The sequence below is a fragment of the Periplaneta americana genome, chromosome 4, assembly GCF_040183065.1.
Source record: "Periplaneta americana isolate PAMFEO1 chromosome 4, P.americana_PAMFEO1_priV1, whole genome shotgun sequence".
Lineage (NCBI taxonomy): Eukaryota > Metazoa > Arthropoda > Insecta > Blattodea > Blattidae > Periplaneta > Periplaneta americana.
Window position 1 is genome coordinate 160,052,528 of NC_091120.1, and position 27,988 is coordinate 160,080,515.

General features: G+C 36.8%; 1 protein-coding gene across 3 annotated transcripts in view; it reads right to left on the bottom strand.

The window, feature by feature from the left end:
* LOC138698374 (glutamate receptor ionotropic, kainate 2) overlaps nt 1–27,988 on the bottom strand; it is a 546,735-nt gene that overhangs the window by 14,490 nt on the left and 504,257 nt on the right. For all 3 annotated transcript variants that reach the window (XM_069824247.1, XM_069824245.1, XM_069824246.1), the window contains 3 exons: nt 17,465–17,662; nt 4,738–4,963; nt 135–299 (listed from right to left, as the gene is read on the bottom strand). In XM_069824247.1, coding sequence (XP_069680348.1) covers nt 135–299; nt 4,738–4,963; nt 17,465–17,662 — 589 coding nt within the window. The remainder of the gene's footprint in view (nt 1–134; nt 300–4,737; nt 4,964–17,464; nt 17,663–27,988) is intronic.

Here is a 27,988-nt window from a genome sequence, read left to right on the forward strand (position 1 = left end):
AATGGCATATTTTAGAGCAAAGTTAAAAAGTAAAGGTGACAGTGCATCTTCTCGTTTTAGTCCGCAGTGAATTGGAAAAGCATTGACAGAAACTGGCCTATACGGACTCTGCTGTATGTTTTCTATGTACCCACCAATATTTTCGACTCCCAGAGCGTTGGCTTTGGACTCCTTGCTCTTGTCGTCCCTGTTGCACACGTCACCCGTGTTCTTCCACCACTTGTCATACAGAATCTGGATTACACCCTTTTCCTGCAGCTCCAGAATCGCTAGTGAGATCTTATCTCTCCACGGCGAACCTGCAAGAATTGTGTCTTGATTTAACTTAAAAGTTGCAATACTTCACTTAGCAGTTTCTTAAATTAACTGCAGATACTATAAATGATCTGACTGTCTAGGATTTATCTGTCCCTAGCGAGGTCTACAATAAACTTATACGTGAAATTTCTTCGACATATAAAATCGGATTCTAATTATGTAGTGTCGAATTGTCGATATCACTAGGAGCTACACTATCTACCAAAATGTAATTGGGCACTGCTTTGCCTCTTTAGAACCTCGTGGTACCATCTCTTGTTGCTATAACAGCAGCCACCCTGTCAGACATCCTCTCCACTAGTTTATGTAGGATATCCACTGGAATGCGTCGCCATTCCTGTTGCAACATGGCACTCAGTTGGACAATGGAAGTTGGCCGCATTTCCCGAGACCTCAATCGCCGGTCCAATTCGTCCCAAAGATGCTCAATGGGATTGAGATCAGGACTCTGTGAAGGCTAGTCCAACCGGTGAACATCATTGTCTGCATACCACTGCATAGTAGCCGCCGAAACATGGGGCCAACTTCCATTGTCCAACTGAGTGCCATGTTGCAAGAGGAATGGCGACGCATTCCAGTGAATATCCTACACAAAGTAGTGGAGAGCATGCCTGAAGGGTGGCTGCTGTTATAGCAACAAGAGATGGTACCACGAGGTTCTAAAGGGGCAAAAATAGTGCCCAATTATTTTTTGTAGAGAGTGTACTTCTAAGAAAACGGTGCATAATAGGCCTATATACATAGTTTTTCAAAAGATAATATCAACCTGCTTTTCCACCACTGTGGAGTAATGGTTAACAGGAACGAGTGGACCCGGGTTCAAATTATGGTTGGGACAAGTCACTCGGTTGAGGTTTTTCCGGGGTTTTCCCTCAACCTATTAAGATCAAATGCTGGGTAACGTTCGGCGCTGGATCATGGACTCATTTCGCCGGCATTATCACCTTCATCTCACTCAGACGCTAAATAACCATAGTAGCAGTTGATAAAGCGTCGTAAAATAACTAATTAAAAAACAAGAGCTTGAGTGGAACATGTAAAACTTTTCTTGTAGTCACTACGATGTGGTAATTACCGAAGACATGATAAGGTCACTTTATTGGGCAAGGAAAGATTTGAAGGATTCAGAGCCATAGTGGGTCAAGCGCCATATATTAAAAACAGAGAAACCGAGGGTTAAAATGAAGTGTGTACCATAATTCAGTGAAACATATAGCAAGTAGTATAAAGTATGCATATTAAAACTAAATGATATGTAAATCTTCATTAAACTGTGGTATTCACTTTAAGTCTTGCTTTCTCCGTTTTTAATACCGGTAAATGGGGCTTGGCCCACCATGGCTCTGAACCCTTCATTTATAACTTTCATTTGAATTAGTTGCGCATTCTATTGTATCTTATCTACATGCCAACGAAAGTGATGTAGTCGCCTCGTTCATTTATTAGACAAACGGCTTCCATTGCTATTTGAAAAGTATTTTTTGCATTGATAGTTATTCAGGTAAAGGTGACAAATACATGCCATTTGGAAATGCTGAAAGATTATTGGCGGACAACTAACGCCGCTTCCTTTTGATTGGAGCGATAAAGCAATTAGCAACACTGTTAGTTATCCACGTAGAGACAAATATATCCCATTTGGAAACGCCGAAATATTATTGACAGAGAAATGGTGCCGCTTTCTTTTGATTGAAGCGGTAAAAAATAGACAGCGTAGTATCACCTAACACAGCCTCAACAATGTCGTAATTGGTATTTCATAGATTGAATCAAATTTGTAAAGAATATAAGTTAAGTATCTCTATAGAAAAAAACAAAGTATGTTTTTTTTTTTAGGAAATAGTCCTCTAAGAACTAAAATTGCTCTAAATAAGAAGACAATAGAACAGGTACAACGTTTCAACTATTTAGGATGCGCTGCCAGTTTCAAATATGATCAGAATTTAGAGATAAAATTACAGTGATACCAATAATGATATGTGGAACAGTAACAGGAACTCTGAAAACTACACGAAGACACAATAACATTTTGTAAAGTAATGGTTCTACCAACTCTCTTGTGTGAAAGTGAATCATGGATTCACAGAAAAAGAGATGAAGACCGTATCCAAGCAGCAGAAATGAAATTCTTAGAAAGGGCCGTTAGAGGATGCACCGAAAGAGATCAAATACCAGATACATAAGAGATGAACCGAATATACAAGTGAACCGTAAGTAATGTCATTAATTTCAAGGGTTTATTCTTAGAGATATTTTAAACAAAAAATCTAATATAATGTTTCTCGTTTTTGCTTCATTTTCAATAAAATAGTAATATACGTTACAAGAGCGGTATGTTGACGTTTTCATGTTCCAGGAAAAGATTGAAAAAGCGAAATGTAGTTGAGCTTTTTTAATTTCCGAGAACATGAAAACAAACATACCGCTCGCGTATCGTACATTGTTTTGTGCGAAGATCGTTTATTACATACCTGAAAGACAAATTTCTAATTAGTTGCAATGAAATCTCCATGTTGGTTTCTGTTTAATGACGCCAACTTCGGAACACCAAAATATCTTTCTTCAACATTGTTGCTGTAAAATGTTTTCTGTGTTTACTATACTCCAGCAGGCCAGTCTATAAATGCGAACTTAAAACAAACGGTAAGGTTATATAATGATTTATTTTTCATTTTAATATTTTAACAATATTATTTATATAACATATTGCAGTAATAACATCGGCATCTGGAATCTCGTTTATTTTTTCACGGCTTCCTTAATGTTACTTGTATCAGGAATGCAATAAGTTTCGTGGAGTAGTAGACTTTACTTAATTTTTGCAAATATTTAAAAACAATAATTAACATTGCAATTTAGGTGAAATTGCAGTGGTAAGTTTCCAATTTATAATTATTACTATGTTAAACGTCTCTAAAAATAATATGTTAAAAGCCTAAAGCAGTAAAATGAATGTCGCGCTTAAGCGGTAAGAAGAGGGAAATTGTTATGTGTGTTACGTTGGGAATACTGAATGTGGTATTTCACACTTACCGCGTATTGGTTCTGTGCGGAAAACAAGCAAATACGCACGATCTCGCACAAAATTATTTTATGTTAAACATTTCATAGCGTGTTTTGGAAAAACTACTGAATTAACTCAATTTAAGAGAACAGTGTTTTATGATAATAAATGATTTAAAGAATTTTAGTTTTATCCTTTAAATTTTCAGAAATTGATCTGAACAAATGAAGACATTATTACAAAAACAACCCTAATCAAAATTGCTATTTTTCAGGAGAACAATAAAAATAAATAGAAACAACACATGTCAGCTGTTTCCGTACAACTGGTGTTTATCCTTGTGGCTATTGCACCTGACATATTATATCATTTTTGGAGTCTATAAACATTTGAAATAGTAGCAAATGTGTCCTTAACTCAATTTCATTAAAAATGACTAGGGCTGTTTTTTTTAACAATGTCTTCAAATGTAACTTTTCGTTCCGAAAAGGAATTTTAAAATGTTACATTTACTTGGATCAAATTTCTACGCTTTTAAAGGACAAAACTAAAATCTTTTCAATCATTCATAATACTCCTTTTAAATTAACTGAAAATACTGGAAATTAAATTAATGACTTTCCCAAAATACGCTACGAAATGTTTAATATTATAAAACAATTTTTACCTCTTAAAGGAAGCAAAAACGAGCAAAATTGTATGAAACTTTTTTGTTCGAAATATCTCAAAGAATAACCCCCGAAGTTAACGACATTACTTGCGGTTCACTCTGTATATGCAGTGAATGATAACATTTTACAATATTAACAAAATTGGAGACAACATTAGCATGGAATGGAAGAAACCCTTATCTCGACCTTCAGGTCAGCCATTTTCAACCTGAGTGCCGCGAGAAAATGAAAAGAATAAAGGTTGTAGCAAAAATTGGAAAAAATAAAAGTGAAAAGAGTAGTAAAAAAAGTGAGTCTACAAGAGTCAACACTCAGCAAACGCGGCAGAAGTCTCAAAATCCTCCCCATCAATTGGGAACCATTGGTTTAGGTTATATGAGTGTGCCGCAGGATTTTAAATTGCATGTATAGTGTGCTACATGTTGAAAACAGTTGAAAAACGCTGCTTTGGGTAGAAGTGACTTGGGAAAACGTAGAAGAATATGGCAATAGATGACAATGAGACCGTAACAGACCGTGGGGCTTAATACTTGACAGGATGATATTCTTTCATATAATCCAGCTTGCGTCTTTTCCCAAGGGTCTCCGATCTAAAAACATCAAACAAAACCTCTGAGCAATCTCATGAAGTTTGTAGGTAGAGTTCGGAAACTATAATAGGCTATGATTACTGTCGATCAGTGCCGTAAAAAACTAAAGCTTTAAACTAAACATTTCTTCCATCTTAGCCGATGCGTTAATTACCTTTTGGGGTGGCAATGCCATAACCCTTGGAGTCCAGTAGCCCACCGATTTGTGTGAGATTGCAGTCCCTCTGCACGGCGTAATCCAACATAGTGGACTCCATAAGGAAGGCATAGTTTCCTTCCAGGACTCTCTTCACTCCTTCTTCGTAGGTAGAGACGAACACAGACGGCCTCTTGCTCTCCATAAAGCGCCACATCTTTTGGTAGATTCCAATCTTTGAGTCCTGACAAATGACAAACACAGATACTAGATACGGGTCCATAATACACTTTCTTGATACCTATTTTTGAGCTTCCATACATATAATATAATATAATATAATATAATATAATATAATATAATATAATATAATATCTATACTAATAATAAATGTGTAGCCGAAATTTTTCTGGTAATTTTCTATTTTCCAAAAATAATTGGTCCTAACATATATAATTAACCACCCTGAAACCGAAAATCGCTTTTTTGAAATTTTTGTTTGTATGTCTGTCTGTCTGTCTGTATGTTTGTTACTTTTTCACGCGATAATGGATGAACGGATTTCGATGGAAATTGGAATATAAATTATGTTCGTTGTAACTTAGATTTTAGTCTATGTGGCATTCAAAATACATTATTTAAAAGGGGGGTTGTAAGGGGGTCTGAATTAAATAAATCGAAATATCTCGCTTATTATTGATTTTTGTGAAAAATGTTACATAACAAAAGTTTCTTTAAACATAATTTGCGATAAGTTTTATTCCTTGAAAAATGTTGATAGGACTGATATTTAATGAGATAAATGAGTTTTAAAATTAAAATAACTGCCATCTAAGGCCGTATAATGAAATAAAAAAACAAATGACTTCGTCTATAAGGGGCCTTGGACAGCAACAATCGAAAGCTATGAAAGATAGCCTACAGAGAATGTTTCTGTGTTTGTATGAAGTAATATCGGAAGTTAAATTAACCGATTTGTGTAATTAATTATTACCATTGGAAAGTGTAGTTTCTCTAGATGGACATAATGCTATAATGTTATTACAGTAACTTCTGATATAATATAATATAATATAATATAATATAATATAATATAATATAATATAATATAATATAATATAATATAATATAATATAATAAACAGTTATATTACCGGTTCTTCTGTATGGTTGTGAAACTTGGACTCTCACTCTGAGAGAGGAACATAGGTTCAGGGTGTTTGAGAATAAGGTGCTAAGGAAAATATTTGGGGCTAAGCGGGATGAAGTTACAGGAGAATGGAGAAAGTTACACAACACAGAACTGCACGCATTGTATTCTTCACCTGACATAATTAGGAACATTAAATCCAGACGTTTGAGATGGGCAGGGCATGTAGCACGTATGGGCGAATCCAGAAATGCATATAGAGTGTTAGTTGGGAGACCGGAGGGAAAAAGACCTTTAGGGAGGCCGAGACGTAGATGGGAGGATAATATTAAAATGGATCTGAGGGAGGTGGGGTATGATGATAGAGACTGGATTAATCTTGCACAGGATAGGGACCGCTGGCGGGCTTATGTGAGGGCGGCAATGAACCTTCGGGTTCCTTAAAAGCCATTTGTAAGTAAGTAAATATAATATAATATAATATAATATAACATATCATAACATAACATAACATAACATAACATAACATAACATAACATAACATAACATAACATTACATTACATTACATTACATTATATTATATTATATTATATTATATTATATTATATTATATTATATAATTATGTAATGTAATATTATATAATATAATTTAAGTTATTTGAAGGGTTCAGAACCATAGTGGGCCAAACGCCATTTACTGAATACGTAGAAAACAAGGGTTAAAATTAAGTTATTACCATAATTCAATGGAAACCTATAACAAGTAAAATAAAGTATATACATTAAATCTAAATGATGTCAATGTTCATTAAACTATGGTTGCATGTAATAAAAATTAGAAACATGTTAAAAGAATTGTCATTACACCAATGAGTGGTCTCTGGACCAAAATGATCGCATTTTAATTATTTGGATGCAATTTAAATTAAGTAACATATTAAACGATTTATCCTTCTATCAAACACGAATGTTCCCTGGATCAAATGTCCTATTTTAATTATGTAATTACTTTATATGTATTTCTAACGGTTGCAGCGGAGCGCACGGGTACGGCTAGTAACATAATATAATATAATACTTTATTGCCAGAACAAAGATACATACTGATTTTTTTTACATTTTGAATCTTGGGTACACTACTTTAAACACTTGAATATAATTAATTGATTAACTAGTGGACTTACTAGTATAATTATGTAAGATTTGTCCGGCTTACAGCTGTTTCAGTGCTTCACGCACCATCCTCAGAGCCTACTCAAAGCCTACTGCTCTGAGAATGGTGCGTGAAGCACTGAAACAGCTGTAAGCCGGACAAATCTTACATAATTAACACTAGTAAGTCCACTAGTTAATCAATTAATGATTTTTTTATATAAAAACACTGTAGCACCCCCAGGAAGAGTAAGTTACATACTCGTGCTCAGGGGGCATTCCACATAATGTTAAGACATTTTATTAAATAACAGAGTAAAAAAAAAGGAAGAAGAAAAAACACATATCACAATAATTGAACTGTAAATTTTCTCTGTTAACAGTAATTTTTTAATTGATTTTTTGAAATAAGGAGCATTAGCAAATTGTATGTTTGGGAATTTATCTATTATCATGTTATAAAGCCTTGGACCGAAGTTGCTACAATGATTATATGCTACATAAAAATACAACTTCGAGTTGACCACAAATGTTCTGCAGAAATGAACATTTAAATGTCTTAAGAAAAGTAAACTAGACTTTTATAGACATTTTAAGTATCTACAGATTTTTATTTTATTTCTCATTGCTGCGTTATTAAGTAATTCAGAGTGTTTTCATCTGTTGATTCCAAGGTCTTGCCTACATTAAATGTTGATACTTTTATTTATAAATACTTTTATTATTATGAATTGCTATTTAAAAATAAATACTATTAAACTATTGGGAATAAATATTGTATATAACTAATCCTCATTCCATACAAGAAGATTCCGCATATCAACAAACATTCTTCAAAATCCTTCTCACCCACCGTGATTGGCCCTATGTTCAAGCCGGAAATTGAGGCATTCATCGACACATGAGAAGCAATGACAGATGACGTGACATAACAGACAATTATTTTAAGCTGACAACCTAACATAAAGCTTTGAATGTATGCGGGATTTTTTACAAGAATATACTCATATTATGAAGCGTTCGTTTCAGGTAATGAATTGTTTGTAAAGTGTTTCTCCTTATCACCTTATGATGATTTAAGTCTGAATTATCGGCAACTGGCTAGTCATTATAGCTTGCACCATTACTGTAGGCCTACATATGTCGCAGGACGCAACAATATGCTGTTAGTAACACAGCACAACACAGACACAGTATTATAATGCAGCACAAGGAACGAACAGTAACAGAAACTGATTGACTGAGCACCGTTCCTTATCTATTTTTTTTGGATTAGAGTTTTAATTGATGAAGCACCATTACAGAATCTCAATACTTTTTGCAACGATTCGCAGTCGACCCCGCCCTACAAATCGCATTCTTTCGTGACAGCCGTAATTCGATTTCCAACTGCTACGAATATCGTATTTTCTTCTCGTGTTTAGAAAAACAGCAAGTTTGTCATTAATACTTAAATATAGCAGGTGTGTTTTCAAACACGGCACTAATTAAATTGCAGCCAGTACGAAGGGCTTCAGATACGTGCATTCGTTTACATGCGGAGTCTTCTTGTATAGCATGAAGATTAGGATGTGCATTATTATTGCCCGATGTGTTTTTGAAGAACAGTTGCATAACTTGATCTAAAGTGAATGAGGATATAGCTATGGATGAACGTAAATTAACATTACTGACATTACTTGACTTCAGTAACCCATTTGATACAGTGGACACGGACCTTCTATTATGCAAATTAAGACTTCTGAATCTTTCTGGAAGTTCCGTTACTTGGTTTGAATCCTACCTACGCGAACGTCAACAATGTGTCATTGCAAGCGATTATTCTTCAAAATGGCGTGTCGTGAAATCTGGAATTCAACAAGGATCGGTGCTCGGACCTTTACTCTTCATGATCTATATTAATGACGTGACTAAAACGATAAATCACTGCAGATATCATATGTATGCTGACGACTTGCAAATTTATTTGCATTTCTATCTGACGAGGCTAGTGACGCAGTAAATAAAATAAACGAAGACTTAAATTCGATTTCACTATGGCCACACAAATTTGGATTAAGGTTAAATCCAGAGAAATCGCAGACAATTGTAATGGGACATAATCGTCTACGTAGCACTCTTGACAGTAGTATTATACCACATATAATATTAAATGGGATTATTTTTAAATACAGTGAAACAGTTAAAAATCTTGACTTTTTATGGATAGCGATCTAAATTGGAACATTCAAGTAACACACACTTGCAAAAAAAAATATTTTCTCAACTTCACTCCTTGTTTCATATGAAAGAATTTCTACCACTTAGTCTAAAAATAATCTTATTCAGACGTTTGTAATGCCCCATTTTGATTATTGCGATTCCTTACTAACTAATGTAAGTTCACTCTTAGCTGAGAGACTACAACGTGTTCATAATGTATGCATACGATTCATCTGCAATACTCGTAAATTTGACCATATAACACCTTGCCTCCAGTTACTTTGATGGGTGCGTCTGAAGGAACGAAGAACAATACATTCACTGTCTCTTCTGTTTAGAATCATTCATACTTCTACTCCGAATTATCTGTTATCGCGCTTTCAATTTCTTACAACTCTTCGAAACCGGCATCAAACACTTCTTTCTATCCCTCATCACAGAATGTCTTTATACTCATCTTCCTATACTGTGGAAATACCTCGCCTCTGGAATTCGTCACCTAACCATGTCAGGGACTGCCGGTCTTTATCACAATTCAGAATTAAATTGGAAAATTTTGTCTTATTTAATGTTTTTTAGGTATTACTAGAAGTGTTGATTTGTGTTTTTTACTAAAAAAATTAAAATTGCAAATTTCTTATTTATGTTAGTTAATTAATTGGGATTATAATAAAATTGAGGAGCATAGCGTCAAAGTTAGACAATTACATTTTTTGCGATTGCGAGATATTGTTTCTCATAGAATTTTGTGTGCTGAATGCGATTCTGGAACTGTTTAGGTTCAAAAACTGACAGAACAAAGCGAAAATAACACTTAATTGTGCGTTTTAGAATCAAAATGTAGACAACTCCACTGTGGCTTGGTTTCAAATTAAGACAATTCCTTCAGTAGCCAATGAGAAGTCCACATTCGTACCATCTTTTCCCAACACGCATCTCGAATCCAACATGGCTGATTGTTTATATAATCGGTTTGTGCATAAGTAAGTACTGTTTTACGTAAATTTTCTTTGAAACCAAGTTAGAAGAGACTTAGATTCAAAAGCAGACAATTTCACTTTAAATATGGCTTCATTTGGTTTCAGACACAGACAACTCCGTGACTTAGTTTCAGATATGGTCTACTCTGCGTTTTAAACTTAAATTTCGACCTGAATATTAATTTTAATCAATTTTTGAGACTGAAAAAAATATTTCTGTGACCCATGAGAATGTTTAAAAAAATGTACGTATAACGGTGACATTGGTTTCCAAGGATCTAGTTCTAGTTTTTCGCCCCTCCTGTAAAAAAGAGCAAAAGTGGCATTGTCCAACTTTGATACCAAGCTCCTCAATTAATTATGATACTTGATGACTTATCTAAAGTTTGTGTGACTGAAATCTGTGTACATTTTTGTGTGGCTTTACTTTGTTTATAGTGCGATTTTTCTATTTATTTCTATTATTGTAGCCTATTAATTGTATTTGTGGTGGTGTGGAAGAGAAGGCATGGTAGCCTTAACTACACCAGAATAAATAAATAATTTTTTGTTATTTAACGACGCTGTATCAACTACTAGGTTATTTAGCGTCGATGAGATTGGTGATAGTGAAATGATATTTGGCGAGATGAGGCTGAGGATTCGCCATAGATTACCTGGCATTATGTTTAAAGAAACTTTTGTTATGTAACATTTTTCACAAAAATCAATAATAAGCGAGATATTTCGATTTATTTAATTCAGACCCCCTTACAACCCCCCAACGAAAACGGTTCGAGCCCAAGCGGGGATCGAACCCGCTCCCGAGCGCAACTTCAGACCGGCAGACAAGTGCCTTAACCGACTGAGCCACGCCGGTGGCTAATAAATATTAAATAAATAGATAAATAAATAAATAAATAAATAAACAAATAAATAAATAAACAAACTACTATACTTTCAATTTTAATACACATTATTGAGGGAAAAAATGTGTAAAACAGAAAATGTTTCGTTATTTTCACCAAAGAAATGCATATCCGTAAATTTTCCTTGAGAATATGTATTTTACTGTATAAGTATTACTTGAACTTATGCAACGGCTGAAAAGTAGGCCCTTATAGCAGAGCACTGCATTGATTTCAGAGGTCACTTGAGTCTTAAATTCGATGTAACTACGGTTCAACTATAGTCAAGGAAAAGCCCTTATCCTGCTTGAGAAAGCGTTACCGATTTTTTAAATTATGTTGCATAGCAACGGGAACACAGTTGTAAATTACACCTCCCGCACAACGCAGCGCCTCTAACGTTAAACTTGCTAACTACTTTCTGCCACTTCAAAAGGAACTCTGGAGTTAACCTTAATTAATTAACAATAATTGTTGCTGCAGGAGATGAGATAGATGTCTTTGTCTGGAGAGACGAAATCACGCAGACGAGTTAATGTTCTTTATGCAATTATTTTTGCGTCTTTTGTCTTTGAGCTCTGCCAGCGGAAAGAGGTGGAGGGAATGAAGGATAAGGCGTGCTGTGCTGCATAATCGGATTATTTGAGCGACGTCACAGAATCCGGCTGTGTTCTACATGTGTAGACACAACACACACTCTCAAACAGAACATGTAGGGAAGCAGACTGGCTTGGATCCATAAAATGTACAGATATTTTTTCTCGTATACGTGAAGTTACATAACAGTGTCGGTAAATCGACTCTAATCGAGCGAAGTGGCTCAATGAAAAAGCAATAGATTGGCATACGAGTGGTACCGGATTCAAGTCCCGACGAATCTGATCGTGGTTTTTAATAGTGCCTGCGATCATAAAAATCTAGAAATCTAGTTATTTCAAAGACAAGTGCCGGATTGGTTCTTATTTCCACCACAAAACCCGAATCCATGGTTGTACACAGTGGACATGTTTGCAGACTACTCGGACATGACCACTACATGAAAACATATGAAAAGGAGCTCGTGATACGTGCCGGTAGACTGCAACACATTGGAAGCACAGTTATCTGCGGGTTGGTCGGTACATGGCAACGAACATAGAAATCAAAGTAAGAGTTAACTTTGTTTCGTAATATTTTTCTAATTTTGTACACAATCTTAAAAATATTGTAACTAGCTTATTACACTAGCAATTAAATTTTTTGCATCACCATGACGAGTTTCTATCTTTGTTTCTAATTGTCCTTTTTTAATTGATTCATTTTACGACTCTTTATCAACTGCGATGTTTATCTAGCGTCTGAGTGAAATGAAGGTGATAGTACCAGTCAAATGATACGGGAAGCAAGTAAAGAGATAGGTTTGGAAGTAAATCCCGAAAAGACAAGGTATATTATTATGTCTCGTGACGAGAATATTGTACGAAATGGAAATATTAAAATTGGAAATTTATCCTTTGAAGAGGTGGAAAAATTCAAATACCTGGGCGCAACAGTAACAAATATAAATGACACTCGGGAGGAAATTAACACCGAATAAATATGGGAAATGCGTGTTATTATTCGGTTGAGAAGCTTTTATCATCCAGTCTGCTGTCAAAAAATCTGAAAGTTAGAATTTATAAAACAGTTATATTACCGGTTGTTCTTTATGGTTGTGAAACTTGGACTTTCACTTTGAGAAACATAGGTTAAGGGTGTTTGAGAATAAGGTGCTTAGGAAAATATTTGAGGCTAAGAGAGATGAAGTTACACAATACAGAACTGAACGCATTATATTCTTCACCTGGCATAATTAAGAACATTAAATCCAGACGTTTGAGATGGGCAGGGCATGTAGCAGATATGGGCAAATCCAGAAATGCATATAGAGTGTTAGTTGGGAGGCCGGAGGGAAAAAATCTTTTGGGGAGGCCGAGACATAGATGGGAAGATAATATTAAAATGGATTTGAGGGAGGTGGGATATGATGATAGAGACTGGATTAATCTTGCTCAGGATAGGGACCAATGGCGGGCTTATGTAAGGACGGCAATGAACCTCCGGGTTCCTTGAAAGCCAGTCAGTAAGTAAGTACTAGTCAAATGAGTCCAGGGTACAGTGCTGAAAGTTTCCCAGTATTTGCTCTTAATTGGCTGGGGGAAAACTCCGGAAAAATAATACTTTGACCTGTTACCCCGTATTATTTAGTTGATCGTTCACCTCTTCTAAGGCCATACAGCACTCCAATGGTTCTCATTCCACGGATTTAATTTAATTTTCAAATTTTAATTTTGAACTTTGCATTCAGTATGTATGTTGTTTAATTAACTATTTTTTTCTAATTTACGCTTTTTAAGTGGTTTGCTTTTTCATATTCTAAATTCTTAGACCTAGCTGTTTTCTGATAAGTTGAAGTTGAATAAAAATATTTATTTTATAATGCGTTGTTCGGAGATAAAATCTGCTTTCATACATTTACTACCTTTTGAGATTGAAAAGCAGTAGGTATTTAAAAGTAATATGCTTACTAGTATATCTCTTAATACGTATGGGCAAGGTGTGTAAGGCAGTAGGGCCACACGCTCGTAACTATTCCCGTTGGCGGTTATTGCCCTTGTATCGCCCTGGCTGAGAACACCCCATTAACACAGCTCGTAAAAGTTGGGTTCGGGGATGGGGCAGCAAGAAGCAGTGCAACGCCACTACTTGTCCTTTTTCTTCGTAAACTTAACTTCTTTTTGTTTTTTTTTTTAGTATATAAATTTTTATAATATAAACGCGAAAAAAATGTTTAAAGTTTATTATGCGAATCTCTTGGAGTCCTTCCGCATTGTTTATCCCTCGAGAGCAGCGCGTAAATCCTCGACACAGATTCAAGACAAAAGTTCCATCGCAGTATGAAAATTTAACTGCGCAGAACGAAACATAACATTTTATCTTGTGCGGTTAACAGGACTTTAGCAAGGACATTATTTCTTATATTTTTGTTTCTTTTTCTCTGTTTTATTCTTTCTTTTTTCCTTTTATTCTCTATCATCATTCTTCTCTTTTTCTTTCGTTCTCTCTCATCTTTTTTCCCTCTCTATTTCCATTCCTTTTGCATTTGTCTTTCCTTTTCCGTACGTCCGCCAGTCTGTCGGTACATTAATTATTGTTCTTCCTCCATTTTTTATTTCTAATACCTTTGTTTCTATTTTTTTCTTCCTTAATATGTTTCATATTATTTGTCTTTGTTTCTCATACATACGCCTATAGGCCTACGATGCGCACGCACACACACCACTATCACTTTCTCCTTCCTCTGTTTGTACCTTATTGTACAGACCAGAAACAAAATTTGGGCCGCCTGAATTTACTTACTGAGAATGTGCGGTATGTTATAACAGGAACTTGAAAAATTCAGGTGGCCCAAATTTTGTTTCTGGCCTGCATATTGCTTAAAAATTATTGGACCACAGTATCTTGGAATGGAATTGGAATTTTCAGGAGGGGGCACCATGACCCAGTACTGCGATCTTTTACGATCTATAGAGTGTCCAGAAATTAAGTATCGATTTTGTAGAAATAGGACTTTTACGAGTAAGATGTGTGTGTTAATGAATTGCAGGTACACTGTGTAGTTGCTGTTGGAGTCCGAGCATTGAGTTTGTGACAACAATGATTTTATTAGAGGAGAAAAATTCGCTCCGCCGTCGGGGATTGAACCCGGGTCCTTGGTTCTACATACCAAGTGTTCTAACCACTGAGCTACGGCAGAGCGAATTTTTCTCCTTTAATAATCATTGTTACCATAACAGATATATTCCATAGGGCCAAAAATTAATCTTTACGTAGATTCTTCGCCCAACAGTGCATATTACTGTGGAATCCCGGTCACCAAGTCACTCAATTGAGTGCACTTCTTGTATAATGGCAGTTGAATTATTATTAATATATATATATATATATATATATATATAATTACTATTTAATGTACCGAAGTACATATGATGTTTCCACGCAGATATTCTGCGTCATCGTACGATGAAAGAGTAGTGGAACGGAGAAAATTCTCTCCGGCACCGGGATTTGAACCCGGGTTTTCAGCTCTACGTGCTGATGCTTTATCCACTAAGCCACACCGGATTCTCATCCCGGTGTCGGATCGAATCGTCTGTTTACGTTCCACCTCTTGGGTTCCCTCTAGTGGCCTGCCCTCTGCACTACGTCATAGATACGTGTATCTATGAACGTAGGACAATGTCCACATATGTGCGGAGGTGCACTCGTTATGAGTGACTGATTGCCCGGGATCCGACGGAATAAGCGCCGTCTTAAATCACAAAGTGATTTACGCATATCATGCATATTATTTAATGTACCGAAATACATATATGATGTTTCCATGCAGATATATGTCGAACTTGGAGTCAGGCCACAAAGGGAAAAAAACACTAGAGGAGAGGGATTCGATCCGGTGCTATGGATTGAACTTCGGCGTAGCTCAGTGGTTAGAGCACTTGGTATGTAGAACCAAGGACTCGGGTTCGACCCCCGGTGCTGGAGCGAATTTTTCTTCTCTAATAATCATTGTTACCATAACAGATATATTCTGTAGGACCAAAAATTAATCTTTACGTAGATTTGTGACAACAGCTAAACTTGTGTTCTATCGTTACAAGTAATTGAACCTGCACGATCTTCAGCATACCAGAGACAGTTGCTCTGGTGATGAGGCTAGAAGGGTCGTCGTATGATGACATTTGAACGAAATTTCATAGTTGATTCCGTAAAGCTGGACCCATAGACAAAACACTTCAACGCTGGTGAAGAAGTTCAAGCTTGTGTACTCGGACAGTCACAAAGAAGCCCGTAAGAGGACGTCCATCATCCTCTGAAGCGCCATGAGGTTGTCCATCGAACTTAGTCCAAAATCAGTGCCACGCGGCGTTTGTTACGGGAATTGAACATTCCGCATTCGACGGTGCCATAGGTGTTGCTTTTCACGCTGAAGAAGAAGCCGTACCACCTGCATGAAGAGGACTTTGCACAGCGTGTGACTTCTTTGTGTGTGGATTTATCAAAGGACCTGTGCTCCCCCAATCCATTACAACACTCGTGGAGTGAGTGATGGCGATATACATGATAAATGTTTAAGCGCATATCTTCTTAAACTGACTTTGCAGACCCCTAGTTCCTTATCTTAAAATGATCTGTAGACAGTGCTGTAGTTGGGCCGGTACGCCGTACCGTTTAAAATAAAAACTCGCTGTTACCGTACCGGAAAAAAATATAGACTAAAAATATATTAACTATATTTAAATAGTCTTTAATATAGACCTACTTTGAAATGGAGGATGTCAGCTATTTGTAAACCATTTTTGATTTTGATATCTGGCATAAAAATAGCAGCTGATATCTCATATCCTTTGCTTAAACGCTTGCCCATTCATTGTTTTATCGAAAGGCATGGTCTGGCACTTCAGCAGTTGTGATTTGTTAGTTTAAAGCTTACATAACGCTGTGGTATTTCTATAAGTAATTAACACTAACTTTATTGCATGGCGCCCCAAGAAATCTGCTACACTGATTCGCTAATTTCAAAACTTGCGTAGATGCCTTTGCGTAACACTAATTTTATGATGTGGCGCCTCAAGAATTCTGCTGATTCACTAATTTTAAAACGCTCTCAGGCGTAATGCTAGCAGTTTGCTGGAGGAGAGAAATATTGTTACTTTTCGTGCGTTCATGAATGTTGAGTCCAGTTACATGTTATAGATTCTATTCCAATTCAACTGAATGTGAATGAGCATTACTGCAATGAACAATATTTGCACTCAGAAAGTAAGAGAGTTCCCAGGCTTTTGTTCCTAAAGAATGTTGGGCCACCAGTGGCACGTTAAATTTTTTACCTTGTATGCATTTGTGGCTGCGATCTGGAAGGAGGTCTGAAGAGGCGGATGCATGACGAAGAAGTAACTTTGGAAAAGAAGTGCAGTAAGAGTCCATACAGAGTCTAGTCTGACCAAGGAGATTTCAATAGTACCCTCAAAAATTTGTTTCCAACTACAGCACTGTCTGTAGAACATTCCCCAATTTCTTGTATAATTTTTGCACATTTTTACTGAATCACTCAGTTTTTTTTCTTAATTTTTATCTTCTCGTTAGCTTGCTTTCCTTCTCTTTTCCTTTTGTTTTCTTTCTATTTCTCTGTAAATTATCTTATATTCTCTCTTTCTTTTCTTTCTTTAGCCTATTTTGTCTTTTTTTCTCTTTTACATTCTATCTTCTATACTTCGCGTACTCTTTGCCTTCCTTACAGTTTTTTTTTTGCTATTTCTCGTTGTCCCTACGTGTTGTTTACCCCTCATACTCACCCTGAAGAAGGTCATGGTAGAGCCGCCCTCGAGAGTTCCGTACGAGATCTCCGTCTGCTCTGCCAGGTCAGCTGCGTTCTCGATGGGCGTGATCATGCGCTCCACCGTGAGGAAGGCGGCCAAGTTGGCCGTGTACGACGAGATGATGATGAGCGTGAAGAACCACCAGATACCGCCTACGATTCGCGTCGACGTTGCCTGCAACCAAGAGAGTTGAATATTGAAGCGTTTTAAACGAGATTTAGGCAGGAGGAGAACCTGTATTAGGAAGAAGAAACAGTGTGTGGTGATGAAGAGAAAAAAGAGTGAAGAGGAGAAATGGAAGGTCATACAGATGGGAAAGAGGAACAATATGAAGATAAATTATAAAGATAAGAGACGGAGAAATAGTCGGGGGTTTTGTACGTTAGACAACCGCAATGAATCCACGTAGAATACGTCTGAGATAGAGGCTCGGTGTTCACTTTTTACTAATTTTACTTTTCATTGCCAACAAGTATATAAGGAACCTAATATAGTAACTTCGATAAAAATTAGAAGACTTGACTGGGTAGGTCACTTAATTAGAATGGAGGACGAAAGATTGGCGAAGATAATCTTCACTGGAACACTGGAGGGGAAGAAAGATGGAGGTCGTCCCAGATTGAGATGGTTGGACTGTATTGAGGAATATTTGAGGAAAGTGGGAATAAGGAGATGGAGGAAGAGGGCAGAGGAGAGAAGTGATTGGGCTATTGTTTTAAAGGAGGCTTTAGCTGAACTACAAGAGCTGTATGCCAGAAGAAGAAGAAGAAGAAGAAGAAGATTTATCATTGCCATTAGAGATGAACAAAACTAACTGCCACTCTCGCTCGCTGTGTCCGTTGCATTTGTCTTTCGTCATTCTTGTGCGCTTCGAGTCTCGCTCATTATTCTCGAAATAGCATTTGGTCGGCGTGGAAAGATTTCGTAACTTTGAATAACATACATCATTGAAATAAATAACATTATAAATGTTTAAATCAGACAAAAAGACAAAACAGAACAGTATCTTAGTTATCAAAATGTTCTGGTTCTATTATATGATATTACCTATGATTATATAAATAGAAAAAAAAAACAATTCTCAAATAAATTTGCATTTCTAAGAAACATAAAACATAACTTTAATATCTTTTACTTGAGATTCCACAATTGATCTCAAACATATGAAAAGAAAATTCCTAGCCTTTTAATAAGGGCCTAGTAATTAAATAAAGAATGGGGAACGAATTATTAGGCCTATACACTGAAAGATAGAGATGATGTTTCAAATAAGCTACTTGATTGTTCATACAGCTGCCAAAATAGATAAAAGTTCAGTCAGATGTAAACAATTGTGGCGATTCAAGGTTGCTTGAAGTTCAGGACTTCGGGAGTGATCAATCTCGACATCTCGAAACACTCACAAGCAGTCTTTACGTCAACGACGCGACGTATACAACATTGTCGTGCGGGTTTTCGGCTTTGCGGGCGCTGTTAGTCTTGCTTTCTCGATCGTTGTTCATATCTAGTTACCGTTCTTTTTCTCTGTTAGGGAGGAGGGCCCGAAGACTTGTACTGCAGTCTGAGGCATTTTGTGCTGATCTCCTTACACAAGGATCATTGATTGAAGTCCGCAAGACTGGATTCCTGTAAATATCGTGATTCACTGTTTGGCGCCACCTATCGATTCAGCCACACAATTTCCGATCAAGCAGAGTCCACAATGAATACCCCTCCGTCTCTCTGAATGTTCTGCAACCTCCTCAGATCGGTGCCATCTGCATGCAAATCACTTTACTGCATTCCGCTGCATCCTATATTGACCTGAAGATCGCGTTACTGTAGGTATCGTGATTCACTATTTGGTGGCATCCATCGATTGAGCCACACAATACCCGGTCCGACAGAGTCTGCGATGAACGCCTCCTGGTATGGTAAAATTATTTTGTTTTTATTTTAACTTTTACTTAATTTATTAGTTTAAATGTGAAATGGCATTTGTTAACAAACTTCGTTATGCCTGCCTTGTAAAAATATTATTGCCCATCACCTGTGGGCTATTAATAGGTGAGACCTGGTCTGTATAAACAAAAATACTTGTTTCACATCCTAAAAAAACGGACGCATATCAAACACAAATAAATAATTAAATTAACAAAACCAAACAATTTGTTAATATATTAACAAAACAAGGCTGTGGTGGGGACTAGTATCTCGTCTACAAACCACCTGCGTCAACATCTGCCCTCATTCTGCGCGGCATGGAGTCCACAAGATTATGGAACAGGTCTAAATTCTTGGCCATCTTTTCCCACGCATTTAGAACTCTGTCCCACAATTCCTCAGGTGTCCGAACGGGTGGTTGTTCTGCCCAATTAGAGCGTAGGATCCTTTCGACTGCAGCCCACAAATTTTGAAACGGATTCATATCTGGTGAATTTGGAGGCTAGTCGACTGGGTCGACATCACGCCTCCTCGTAAACCATCTTTGAATCCCGTTGGCGGTGTGTACCGGATGATTATCCTGCTGGAAGAAAAGTGTTCCTTCTGTATATCGTTTTCGGGCGGAAGGGATCATTACATTTGCCAAAATGTGTTCGTAGACTTCTGCCGTTAACAGACCGTGGATGCGTTCCAGAAGTCCTGCCCCATCGTATGACATCCACACCCAACACGCGACCCTCACTCGAAGCGTATCGGTGGTCATTCATACAATAAACTAGGGCAGTACTATCATTGCTATTGGAGACAATTACCTCGTCGGAGAAAATTACATTTCTCCAATCAAAGTCCTGTTGGAGAGTAGCATACGCAGAATAACCTATGCGAACCAGGGCAATGAGTTATTGTTTCTGTGCCATTTTCAAGCGTAATGACGAGACAGAACGTTATATTAACAGATAGCAGTATTGCTTGAAAGAGAAAGGGAGGTTTATTATTTATTAGAGTTTGGGCATATTCTAAGAGATATCGCCACATAATTATAGCTTTGCGAGACACATATGATGGCAAATTTGTAATAAAAAAAAAGGAAGATTGGGGGAGATTCGAACCTTGAGCTAGTACTACTAACTTGTTCAACACACCAATGCCGTAACAACTTACGCTACTGTAACTGTTTATATCTGTTCGGCATAATACATGGTTTTCCTATTCATATTCGCTCCGGTTGATTTTGTATTTATCAATTTTATTATTATTTCACTCTTCAAGGGTCCTGGTGTATCTAGAATCAACCCGCCATTCGATTTTATTACATATTTTAGTCTCTTAAACAAAATACAGCAAATTTAAATGGTTTAATTATGTGTTACCTAGTGAACTACAGCGTTGACGAGACGAGCATGCGCAATGTAACTTATGTCTCTGGAACTTAGAAATTGTCGGCCGGCCCATTCTTTTTGCCGCTAAGTGTACGATAGGCCTAAATAATAATTTATACGCTTATAATTTGTATAAGTTGTAACCATTGCGTAATTTGAAAGACAGACACTGAAAGTTTCGCATACGGTAAAGATGTTGAATGTGAGCTCCATTTATGACCCGACAAAATGTACAGTCTGTAATCCAGCTGATCGCATAGCTTTTCTAACAAGTTCCTGTCACTTACATCTATAACTGCGGTAATTCTCAACTTTACTTCATCAATATCCAGTGGTAGAATGTGACATAAATAATTTGTCCTTCACTTAACCCAATTAAAAAATCAAATGGAATGAGTTGAGGGGAGCGAAGATACCACATCATCTACTGTTCATCTGAATCTCTTGGTCTCCTAATTCAACAGTTTGGTGGCGTGGCAGTCAGAAATTCATAAACTTCTGTTCAAAGATAAAAGTGTTGTCATGTTCTGTAAACTATGGCATTAATCAGTTCTCCGACATATCCAGGTATTTAATCTTATTGATTGTGTTATTATTGACAAAGAAAAATATCTTTGAGTCTCGAAAGAATGAACCCTCAAAGTGACGGAGCTTGGCGATATACAGGGTGTTAAAAAGTATCCAATATTTTAGGAGGTAATAGTATGCATCAAAACAAGAAAATAATGTCTAATAAACGTGAGTCCTACAACGAATACTTTCTGAGATCTGAACACTTGTTCATAGGAGGTGCTCAGTGTGACGTCCATTCATGGCAATGCATTTTTGTGCCCTACAATACAGTAGACTACCAGATAATCATATCGTAGTTGACACCCCTGGCATGGAATACTGAAAACAAAAGTCTGGTTCCGGATATGAGCGGGGTTCAGCAGAGATGGTGTTGTGAATTTTGGTAATCAGCATGTGTAGGCTGATGAAAATTCCCATGCAGTTGAAGAAACAAGGCATCAGCACCGATTCTCCGTCAACTTATGGACAGGTGTTCTTGGTGATAGATTAATAGGGCCATACGTGCTACCACAGAGGTTAACTCGGGATCGTTCTCAGGACTTTATTATTAACGTATTAAAATAAAGTTCAAAGGGTGCGTGAATGCATTGCCATGAATGGACGGGACATTGAGCACCTCCTATGAACAAGTATTCAGATCTCAGAAAGTATGTGTAGTAGGACTCATGTTTATTAGATCATTGTTTTCTTGTTTTGATGCATACTAGCACATCCTAAAATACTGAATGCTTTTTTTTAACACTCTGTATACAGGTAATGTGGGGATATACTATCAATTTTGAAATCTTTGAAAGCTTGACTTCCACTGCTAGTGGTTATTTGTAGTTGCCATCAGATGAAAGGAGACCTTTGGGAAGACCCAGATTCCTCTGAAATGAACAGGTGCAAAGGTATCTGGAACGAATAGGAAGAAATAAGACCTGGGCGGAAGATGGAAAAGTTAGAAGGAAAATTGTAATTGAGCCCAAAAACCTTCTGAGGTTTGATGCGCCACGGTGTTTGGTTGATCATATTTTATCCTCGAAAGTACGAGTATATCAATCATTTACGGACATGGTGTAGAAACAAATGATGAGACGAAGAAGAAAACTGAGAGATGATGATGATGTTGTATTGTAATAGTGTAGAAGAGGAAAGAAGCAGAAAAGCCGTAGTAGTAGTAGCAAAGGAGAAGATTACAGAAAAAAATGAAACAGAAAAGACAATTAAAAAAAAGAAAGAATGACAAAAAAGTTGGGTGGTGGTGGTGGTAGTGATGGTAATGAACATTTCTAAGAAGAAGAAGATTGAAGAGAAAATTTTATTCAGAAATGAGAAATACTCATAAAGGCACGGATATAATCTGAAATGAAAACCACACAAATACTGAAGTAAGTATCAACGTGAAATGAAAGTTGCGACTGTATTTTTTCCTGGAATATGAGAAAAAAGCTGACAACTTCACAGAAATTAAAACAATATTACATCAAGAAAGTCATAAAATTGGAAGAAAACTACATTTAATGAAAAGGAGCAATATATACAGTTTCTTCTTAACTTATTTTAAGAGAGGAAGTAATTTTTTAAAACTTGAAATGAACGTACAAAAAAAAATTAATAATAAAATAAAGTTATTTAATTTCCACTGAGAGAGGAACATGCAAGAAAAGGTAAGATGTAATATTCGTGGAGTAGAAACAGGCACAATGTTATGATAACAGCAAAAGAAATATACAGAAGTGTAGTATATATTCCATGAAACTCCAATGTAATTCATTAAAGAATTACAGTTTCGTCCTGAAAAGAAATATGCATAAACCAGTAGAAATATCAACTGTGCGTACACCTAGTATTTTTTTACCTTTAACATTTTATATTATAATATAAAGTTTTCTATAATTAAATTAATTTAATAAATAAATCAAAACTTATTTCTTACCTTTGTGTGATATAATATTTTAAGGTAAATAATGTTACAAACTTTAGGAATTAATTTAGACACTGAAGCTTTCAAAGCTCGGACAAATTTTGTAGACTTCTGTAATTACAGACCTATCCAGTTGCTAATATGACAGTGCAATTTCCAGTTTAATACTTGGGGGCATGACGTCTCTCATCAGTGTATCTTATCTCTACATATCATTTGTTATTGAATCATAGGCACCGGCGTGGCTCAGTCGGTTAAGGCGCTTATCTGCCGGTCTGAAGTTGCGTTCGGGCGCGGGTTCGATTCCCACTTGGGCTGATTACCTGGTTGGTTTTTTCCGAGGTTTTCCCCAACCGTAATGTGAATACAAGGTAATATATGGCGAATCCTCGGCCTTATCTCGCCAAATATCATCTCGCTATCACCAATCTCATCGACGCTAAATAACCTAGTAGTTGATACAGCGTCGTTAAATAACCAAGTAAAATTAAAAAAAATATTGAATCATGTAAAGTATGAAAACATTCAGGAGAAATTCTTAAACAAGTTCTGTATTCAGGCGGAACTACTGCATGCGTTCTTTTTAAGCCATTGCTGAACACCCATGTGTACTTCTTCCTGCCAACCATTTTTTCGCCGATAAATTCTTATCCCTCCCAGGATCTTTGTAAATTGTACAAGCAATAATTTTGACATTTGGACTCCTACTTGAATCTCCACTTGTTTGTAGTGTAAATGCTACTTGACGATATAAAGCAAGCTACTTGTTTTTAATTGGTTATTTTACGACACTTTATCAACTGCGATGGTTATCTAGCGTCTGAGTGAGATAAAAGTGATAATGCCAGGGTCGAGCGCCGAAAGTTACCCAGCATTTGCTCTTAATGGGTTGAGGGAAAATCCCGGAAAAATCAGAACCAATAACTTCTCCCAACCAGGATTTGAACCAGGGCCCGCTCGTTCACGGTTAGGCATGCTAACCGCTACTCTACAGCGTGGACTATTGCTTGTTTACTTGCCTTGCCTCTATACTTGACGCTTATAAACTAACCTTAGGGGAGAGTTGGGTAGTATCGGACAGTGAGTTTCTTTCATCTACCACCAGATGATAGTACCTGAATGACATGGTTACGTTTCTGTGATGTCGCATACAGAAACGTACAGATGCCTCAAACTAGCAAGCTCTCTCGTTCGCGCAGGCGCATAGAGCACTTCTCCCCTACCACTGTCCGCTTACTGCTGTGCACTGTGGACAGCTCAGTTCTAATAACAGTTGAGAAGGCTGCATAGGGAGGGTACATCTTGAATACATTGTCAAGAGGTCAACTTTTCAGATAATATGACTATACCTGGGTATCGGAGCCTAGGTGGGCCCCCTCCGTTAGCTCTACTACTTCCCCTATCCAGGCAGCTTCCTAGTTTGAGGCCTCTGTAACCATGTCATTCAGGTACTATCATCTGGTGGTAGATGAAAGAAACGCACTGTCCGATATTACCCGATGTCCGATACTACCCAACTCTCCCCTAATAGATATTTGCTATTTAGTGCCTTATCTGTAGACATGTCCCCCATGTACAAGCCTTACGGATTCAGATCTTGTATCTGTGTATTTATTTGTAGTGGAAATAGTAATAGTCGTTTAACTTTTTATATACGACATTCCTCGTTGGTTTATAATCGAAGGAGCCACTAGAAATCCCGATCAGTTGCGATACCCTGCGTTTTACCACTGACACATCTCGATCGGTTTCTCAGACTTCTTATTCACTTGAAGGTGAAGGTAGATGTAATTTCCGAAACATTGTGATTTTTATGTTCTTCACCAAAAATGAAAAAAATTCAAGTTACATATTTTCTGAATCATCGAATGCTGTCACTCTCATTTCGAAGATTAAAAAGAAATAAACCTTTTGTTTGTTTAAAAAAGAGATACCTTTCTCTTCAGGATTTCGAAAAATTTCTTACATTCTAGTAACTAGAAATGGTCATTTCTTCCATCGGACCAAAAGATTTATCTCTGTCTGCGGAATAATTAACACCATTAAAATACTTCCCTATAATCTCGAGTGGCGTGGGAAATGTTTTTACGATTCAAAAGCGTCTGGAGGAACAACAGACGCAGTTTCTCATTAGAAAACCTCAGCTACGCTTTGGTCGTGAACTGCAACTCCTCGCTAATTTTAGACAACGGAATCGTCTCTGCTTCAACCTCAGCATTAGTACTGTTACAGGAAACTTACTTCTCTTCATTTATTAGTGCATATTTATTAATATATTTGCATTCTTAAGGGCATATTTGTGTACATATTTAGTAGTTTTTAGGGCATGAACTTCCGAGCTCTACACAAAACATAATTTGGTATCAGAAGGATCATCTGAGGCCAATAGTTGCACTTCATGTCCACTAGGCACTGTCTTATATTTCAACAAGTTCTTCCAATTCTATTAGGTTTCCTTCAGCCTTCGCTTGGCATTCCAGCGTTGAATTTCTGCCATCAAGTATTGCTCGCTTGTTTGATATTAATTTAAGTTTCTTTGAAGTTAAGTTGTGTATGTTTATTTTGCATGTTATAAGAGAAGAAAATTAGAAAAAAATCACTTGTAAGTACGAAATAAAATGCCAATAATAATAATAATAATAATAATAATAATAATAATAATAATGTCCTAAGTATTACTACAAGTATAATTCAGTTCTGGCTCAAATTCACGACGATCGGTAGAGTTACTGCAAAGCTAAATAGAATGAAGCAAGCGACTGAATTGTAGAGAATCTCGCTAGAAATTCCATTCGGCGTAAGAGAACGAATTCTACTTGACAGGAAATGTGTTTTAGCAGAATTCATTCTCATTGTTACTTTAATGGAACTGCTTGTAAGGTTCAGGTCTTCAACCCAATTAAAAGATTTTGTACCACAGAGTCTTGTAAAAATAAGCACCTATAACCCCTTCTTTGGCATAGGTTAAATGGATCTTCTTGTGGCACCAGGAACAAAATATTTTCTAATAAAACAAACTACAAACACATAGACAACACAGATGTGGCAACAAATAGCACAAATGATCCATGCTTACGATACTGTCTCCAAGCCATGGCTACACGGACAACAAAAGCAAAAGCACGACAACATGAGTTAACCATTATATAACTTACTACTTTTCAGTTGCTAACACTACATTACGGCTTTTGATTGGTGTTCGCATGTCAATAAATTGAGACTGAATTCCACATAAATAAGAATTGGTCTTTTATGTACCCGTATGTTGAGGAGATGATTTTTGGATCACCGATTTTGATGATTTTACTCTAGGCTGAGTACAATGATGTAAAACGAAGTAGAGTAAATTACACAACACTGAAAGGCTCATGAGCTATTAGCAACGAAATATATGATTTCTCTCTCTCTTTTTTTTTACGAATACTAACCTTAATTCATATTCCGTTAGGTAGTTGCCGTATATAAGTTACTCGATAGGTTTTATAAGGGAGAGGTTTCAAGTTTGTCGAAATATTTCCCATTGTATATGATAGCCTATACAGTAGGGTGTTTTGAACCATCATAGAAATTTATGTATGAACGATTTCAAAATTTACACGGATATGTAAGTTTTGGGCATCACTGAAAAAAGAAATGGTTTAGATATGTCGTCTGTGTGCCTGCTGCTTCGTCATGTCTGTCAATGTTTTTCTATGTTTCTGTCTGTTTATATATACAGTGTAGGTCCTATTAACATATATCTTTTTTAAGAATACACATGTTTTTAGAATTCACTGGAATTAAAAAATTGGCTTTTGGGGTACTATCTGCTCAACATGTTTACCGTTCCGTCTGGCCCCTCCATCTGTCTGCACATAACTCGCCCGTTTTCGTCTCTTCGTTAATTTGTTATCTGTCCGTCCGAGTTTAGTGTGTTCCTTCACCCGATTTTTCGTCTATCCTTCCACCAGCCCGTCTGCCTCTTCGTCTGTCTGCTCGTTTGTATTATTGTCTGTCTTCTCGTTCCTATTTTCGTCTCTTTGCTTTGGTATTTTTGTGTGATCCCGTTGGTATTTTTGTCTGTCTTCCCGTTGGTATTTTTCTCTGTCTTCCCGTTGGTATTTCTGTCTATCTTCCCGTTGGTGTTTTTGTATGTCTTCCCGGTGGTATTTTTGTCTGTATTTCCGTTGGTAGCCCTATTTTTGTCTGTCTTCCCGTTAGTATTTTTGTCTGTCTTCCCGTTGGTATTTTTCTCTGTCTTCCCGTTGGTATTTCTTTTTATCTTCCCGTTGGTGTTTCTGTCTGTCTTCCCGTTGGTATTTTTGTCTGTATTTCCGTTGATATTTTTGTGTGTCTTCCCGTTGGTATTTTTGTCTGTCTTCCCGTTGGTATTTTTCTCTGTCTTCCCGTTGGTATTTCTGTCGATCTTCCCGTTGGTATTTCTGTCGATCTTCCCGTTGGTATTTCTGTCGATCTTCCCGTTGGTGTTTTTGTATGTCTTCCCGTTGGTATTTTTGTATGTCTTCCCGTTGGTATTTTTGTCTGGCTTCCCGTTGGTATTTTTGTATGTCTTCCCGTTGGTATTTTTGTCTGTCTTCCCGTTGGTATTTTTGTCTGTCTTCCCGTTGGTATTTTTCTCTTTCTTCCCGTTGGTATTTCTGTCTATCTTCCCGTTGGTATTTCTGTCTGTCTTCCCGTTGGTATTTTTGTCTGTATTTCCGTTGATATTTTTGATGTCTT